General features: G+C 37.1%; 1 protein-coding gene across 1 annotated transcript; it reads right to left on the bottom strand.

Annotated features, from left to right (window-relative positions):
• Positions 1 to 836: 836 nt before the first annotated feature.
• Positions 837 to 6,640, bottom strand: LOC114688506 (zinc finger protein 120-like). The gene is made up of 4 exons (XM_037199717.1): positions 6,380 to 6,640; positions 3,675 to 3,801; positions 3,428 to 3,488; positions 837 to 2,240 (listed from the first exon to the last, which is right to left on the bottom strand). Exons 1-4 carry the CDS (start codon positions 6,638 to 6,640, stop codon positions 1,196 to 1,198), a joined length of 1,494 nt encoding a protein of 497 aa, XP_037055612.1. The 3' UTR covers positions 837 to 1,195.
• Between the last annotated feature and the right edge of the window lie 207 nt (positions 6,641 to 6,847).

The following is a 6,847-nucleotide window of genomic DNA, read 5'->3' as shown; positions in this document are numbered from 1 at the left end:
GCATATGCTCACATGTAGACTCAATGATATAACATAACTAAAGTAAAAAAAAATTTTAATCAAACATAATTCCTATTCATAACTTTCTCTAGGTGAATGACTCATTCATGTTGCAGTATCCAAAGGCTTACCTATGGAATTTTGCTTCATCATTAATCAGTAGCTGGAACAGAATGCAGAAACATTGGCAAACATGTTTTTACACGTTGTTTTCACTGAGTTTCCAGTATTTCTCTCATGGCTTTGATGGTGACAGAGATACAGGAGGGCATTGCTACTCTGTTAATATATGTGGTTATAATAAGAAATATCCTCCATGCTTTCAGGCATTTGAACATTGGTGTCCAGTGGTGGGGATAGGCTTAAAAAGTGCCACATGGATGGAGCAAACATGCCACTGGGATTGGTGTTCTAGGGTTTAAAGCTTCACTCCCCATGCAGTTCCCACTCTCTGATTCATGCTTTCAGGTTGATGATGTGAGCTCTCGGGTGCCCTGTCATGATGAACTCTTGTTTCTCAGGAACCATAAGCCGAAATAAACTCTTCTATAATTTGCTTTAAACATTTTGTTTTCACACAGCGACAGAAAAGGACCTAATACACACAGTATGTCTGGGTATTTTCATGTGATTGAAGATAAGTCTGGTATCTAAAAGGTTTACCTTATTGTTCAAATATGTAATGTTTTGCTCTATGCTAAGCGCATCTATGGCTATAAAAGATTTGGAAAGATCTTCAGTCAGCAGCCCTCTACTCTGTTCAGTTACACAAAATTATTCTGAAATAATAAAATATTCTTATGTGAACAATATGTTCAAGCATTGTTATGCCCTTCTTCACTTTCTTTACACCTACAAATTCATATAGAGAAAAACCTTATGGATTTAAAAAATTAGGTAAACTTTAAGATATCAGACTTTGATCGTATGAATATTGAAGAGTATCAGTATTCCAATGGATTTAAAGTGACTATTTTGCAAGAAATTTACCACTTTGATTATACTCTTAGGTCTTCTATCTAGTGTGCATTCTTTCATGATAGTTAAGTTGACTGGTACTTATAAAGGCTTTATCAAACTGATTACATTTGAAGGGCTTCTCTCCAGTATGTTTTCTTTTATATATGTGCAGACTACTGTGATGTTTAAAGACTTTCCCACATTCATTACATTCATAGGAGTTTCTCTCCATTATTCAATGGAGTTTCTCTCCATTATGAATTTTTTCATGTGCTTTAAGATTACTGGGATGTGCAAAGCCTTTACCACAGTGATTACATTCATAGGGTTTCTCTCCAGTATGAATTGTTTCATGCATTTTCAGATTACTGTCATGTGTAAAGGCTTTACCACATTGTTTACATTCATAAGGTTTCTCTCCAGTATGAGTTCTTTCATGTCTTTGAAGATGACTTTTACGTGCAAAAACTTTATCACATTGACTACATTCATAGGGTTTCTCTCCATTATGAATTGCTTCATGCATTTTCAGATTACTGTCACGTGTAAAGGCTTTACCACATTGTTTACATTCATAAGGTTTCTCTCCAGTATGTGTTCTTTCATGCCTATGAAGATTATTTTTATGTACAAAAACTTTATCACATTGATTACATTCATAAGGTTTCTCTCCAGTATGAATTCTTTCATGTATTTTCAAATAACTGTGATATGCAAAGGCTTTACCACACTGATTACATTCATAGGGTTTCTCTCCTGTATGAATTTTCTCATGCATTTTCAGATTACTGTCATGTGTGAAGGCTTTCCCACATTGCTTACATTCACAGGGTTTCTCTCCAGTATGAGTTCTTTCATGCCTTTGAAGATGACTGCTACATAAAAAGACCTTATCACATTGATTACATTTGTAAGGTTTTTGTCCAGTATGAATTCTTTCATGTATTTTCAGAGTACGGTGAAAAGTAAAGAGTACACCACATTGATTACATTTATAAGGTTTTTCTCCAGTGTGAATTGTCTCATGCCTCTGAAGATTAACAAGACGTGTAAAAGCTTTACCACATTGCTTACATTTATAGGACTTCTCTACAGTATGAATTCTTTCATGTATTTTCAAATAGCTGTGATATGCAAAGGCTTTAATACATTGATTACATTCATAGGGTTTCTCTCCAATATGAATTTTTTCATGCATTTTCAGAAGGCTGTGACATGTGAAGGCTTTCCCACATTGCTTACATTCATATTGTTTCTGTGCAGAATTACTTCTTTTCTGCCTGTGAAGAAACTTGGCATGAGTCAAATCTTTACTAAATTAATTACACTGATGCACCTTTTGTCTTTTTTAACTCTACCATACAATTGAGAAGTTTGGTATGTTAAAGATTTACCACATAGTTTATATTCATAAGTTTTTACTTCCATATACATTCTTTACTGTAATTGTAAAGAGGAATCAGAACTAAAGGCATTATTAAGTTGCTAGCATTCATAAGGTTCAACTTCAATATGGGTTCTTTTACGTGTTTGAAGATACCAGTGGTGCTCATTTATTGGATCCTTTCCCCATATGAGTTTCTTTCCATTTTTGAAGAAAATGGAAGGACTGAGTTTAATAACACTTACTGCATTCATAATATTTTCCTATAAAATAAATCATAATATATATTCAATGTGAACCAGGACAAACAACAGTTTCCACAATTCTTATTCTCTAATGGATTTTCTCCACTGTGAGTTTGTTGATTAATTCACAATAAAGCTAGGAAACAAAATTATTGTAAAGTTGTATCACAGTCAACAAGTCTATAATGGGGACTACTACACATCTTCTAAATGATCTGGAGAGATAAGTACATTATTTCTATCAATACCCTTTGGCTCACATGGCTTATGTCCATACTGGCATATGATATACCTTTGAAAAAATAACAAACAGAAGGTTTTCACATTGTATTTACAATGTTCAGTCTCATTCCTCATATAGAAGTGGTATAGAGATTGAAATTTCTCCACAACAACAACCCTTCTGACTCTTGTAAACGTCCCCTCGCTGTATTTGGAACTCACTGCAAAAGTAGGAGTGACACTAGCTTTTTAATGGACTATTTCCTCCATGGAATTTCTTGGACATACACTGATCACCTAGTCAACATGTAAGGTCTTCGCAATACCTGAGTGGTATGAAACCAAAACAATTGACAGATCTGCAACATGACATTAACATGGTGTAATAAAATGGTGATATCTGTTAAGTCATTATTTCTATTTCTTGTTTCTAACAGGAATGCTTTGCAAGCATGGATCAGTTATCTGACATCGAAACAAATAGTGTTGTGAGAATTTAATAATCAAGACACTTAAAGCTACTTTTATTTTTTTCCCTTGCTTTTCATTAGAACTTTCAGGGCACATAAACATTACTTCAGCGACACATTTGCATCAGCTTTCACATGTATATTACCTTGTATGTCTTCTAAAATGTTGACAATATTCCTCAATACTCTGGTTTTCCCATTTGTAGCCTAAAATATAGCAACAGAAAATGTATGATATATTATTGGAAAATATATTGTCCTTGGAGGACCTTAGAACCATGCCTGATTTATTTACATTTTTTTCTCTTTCACAAACAACATCACAAAAAAGCATCAACAACCAAAAAACGCTTGTCCACTTATTATAACAACTAAAGAAAAACTCAGTCTTACCTATAGCAGTGAGGTTCCTGTAGGTTTCTACCATCACATCTTTGTAGAGATTCTTCTGGGGAGGATCCAGCAAAGCCCACTCTTCCCTAGTGAAGTTCACATGCACATCCTCATAGGTCACTGCATCCTAAAATATTCCATAAGTATGTATTACAGAAATCATGATACTGACAGCATTGAAAATGTTTTCTTCATTGACTATATATTCAAATAATTCTGTGTTTCCTACATTTCCATGAAACAGAAGTTCTAATGTAATCATTTAATCATTTAGAAGAAGTCTTTTTTTTTTTTTTTTTTTTTTGGTTTTTCGAGACAGGGTTTCTCTGTGTAGCTTTGCGCCTTTCCTGGATCTTGCTCTGTAGACCAGGCTGGCCTAGAACTCACGAAGATCTGCCTGCCTCTGCCTCCCGAGTGCTGGGATTAAAGGTGTGCGCCACCACCGCCAGGCTTAGAAGAAGTCTTAAAATGAGGTTTACCACTGTCATATATGAGTCCACTGAACAGGATATAACTTAAGAGAAAAAAAAAAAAAAAATATATATATATATATATATATATATATATATATATATAGAGAGAGAGAGAGAGAGAGAGAGAGAGAGAGAAAGACATCAAGAGTACTGAGTACCCATCAGAAAAATTGTATAAACATTTTCTAACTATAAAATAAGTATATATAAGCTGTTTCTTTTAACTTAGGCTTTTAATTCCAGCACTTAAGAGGCAGAAGCAGGTGAATCATTAAAATAGAGGCCTGCCTGGTGTACTTAGTTCCAGGACAGCCAGAGTTCCACAGTAAGGCCATGCCCCCAATTAAATGAATGTACAAATGAGGTAGACAAAACTCAGAGGGTCTCACAGAAGTTTCTGCAAATAGTTATGCATAAACTCCACTTATATAGTTATCCTACAGAAACCTGAATTGCCTCAGTTAACTATAAAATTAATTAGGTCTTGGTAAAAGTGAGTGCCTGTTTAAACAGTGACAGATAGACAGATGAAAATGTAATAATAATTCAACATGAAAAAATAGCACAGGGCAGGAGAGAAGCTTCAGTAGTTAAGACCACTCCACTTGATGGTCTTGCAGACGAGGTAGGTTCAATAGCCAGTACTTTCATGGCAGCTCGCAATTATGCCTAACTCCAGTCACCCCTATAGTATGTATCTGTGCGTACAGGCAAAAAAAAAACAAAAACCGTATTTATTCAAAAAAATTCAAAATTACAGAAAAGGTGACAAGAGTGTCACACACCTGTCACCCCATGACTCCGAAGGCTCATGCAGTCTTAAGATCATGGATCTATGTCATCTGGATATAGAATGATATCCTCTAACAACATTCAAAAGTCAAAATATGAGTGAAACTCAGAACAACAGCATATGCTTGACACGCACAAAAGCATGCATTCCAGGCCAATCATTCAATAATACAGAAATGAATAAGCAGGGTGTAGTAGTGAATACTTTAATGCCAGCGCTTGGAATGCAGAGGCATGCCTATCTCCAGGTTCTCGGCCAGCCTGGTGTACAGAGCTATTTTCAGGAAAGCCAGGACTACACAGAGAATCCCTGTCCTTGAAAAAAAGGTTGTATTTTAAAAATGAAAAACAAACAAACAAAACCATCAGTCTAGCAAAATGACTTAGCAATAAAAAGCAATTGTTCCTACTGTATCTTATGTAATTTAGAGGTCTCATCTTCAAAGGTGGTGTAGGCATGATAGCAGAAGAAATAAGTTGGATGATCAGTGTCAACCACAGGAAGATAGACCCAAAGAACAGGATAAGGGGTGAGGCTACAGACACACAAATACCTTCCCCACTGAGGAACTTCCCAAGAAAGGCTCCGAACACTAAAATATCCATAAGCAGTCTAAAGAAACCCACCAATGAGAGATAAGGATTCAAATACATCGTATTATCCGAGAGGATTTTCAACCAATAGACTATATTCTAATCAATATCACTATAAGCTTATAACTATCCAATGGTAAAAAGTGCATTTAATCTTGCTTCAAATGTCCCCATGTTCTGGAACATGCCTACAAGTCAATACACTCACCCACTCTATTTCTCATTCTCAGAAATTATAACACAGTTTCCACATCACTGGACTGTATGATTCTCACACTAACCCTGAAAGAAAGGTCATTTCCACCACTGTGGCCTGAAGACTGAAGGGAGATAACTGCCAATTGACATTAAGAACTGGTAAAGGTTGTCCTAGCACCTTATACAGAAACCAGTGATTTTCACCTCCCTGACCAATAGTGCCTGGTGCATTGAGCTAAGGACTGCAGTGTCTTATGAGAAACTTTCATTCAGAGATAAAAGAAACTGAGGTAGGATAAGATTCGTGGAGATACAGTTGGAGAGTTGGAAGTAGGAGGTTCTGCCCATTACAGAAATGAAGAATTCAGAAGAATAAGAGAATCTAGTGATAAAAGCCCAGGTTCAGGCCAGGAGGGAGGTCAGCTTTTCCATGTGAGTCACCTACAGCTTGAAGATCTCTCTGTAGACCTTCTTTGGTACTGGTTGGCTATGATACAAATATTTGAACAGCATGAAGCTACTAAGATTAGTAGGTCAAGGCCTGATCTTGACTGAAAATCAGTGCAGTAGGTCAGATTCTGTCGGTCTGGACAAATCCCAAACTGAACCTGAGCTGCAGTGGGTGAGGCCTCTCAAGAGCCCACAGACCTTGCGTTCTATGGCCAAGCTCATCTGAGGCCCTCGCTCTGGACCTTCTGCCTTGACGGTGAGTGCCAGCAGAGCACTCATTTGCCACTGCCCTTTCATCTTGACTTCTTTACATTCCAGTCCCAGACCCTGGTGGGGATGGCGAGAAGAAGAAAACTGAGCCTGGGTTGGCAGGGACCGTTCGCTTTGGGGTGGCTGAAGGAACAGCCTCTTGTGGTTCCCTGCCAATCCATCCCAACAGCATCTCACACAGAAAACCATGTTGAAGAAAAATCTAATGTCTGCTTCCTACCACACTGACTATGGCACAAGATTTAGCAATTGCCCGAACCACCTGCCCCAAACCATGCACACCCGAGAAGTCATTGCAGCTCATAAACCCATTCTGTACCCTGGAACTGAATTTCCCTGAATCACACTGTGGTGGCTGTAGGAAGCAGGAAGTGAAGGACACTTGAGTCAAGTATT

This window comes from Peromyscus leucopus, chromosome 1, assembly GCF_004664715.2.
Source record: "Peromyscus leucopus breed LL Stock chromosome 1, UCI_PerLeu_2.1, whole genome shotgun sequence".
In the NCBI taxonomy this organism is placed as follows: domain Eukaryota; kingdom Metazoa; phylum Chordata; class Mammalia; order Rodentia; family Cricetidae; genus Peromyscus; species Peromyscus leucopus.
This window is presented reverse-complemented; position numbering and strand designations above follow the sequence as displayed.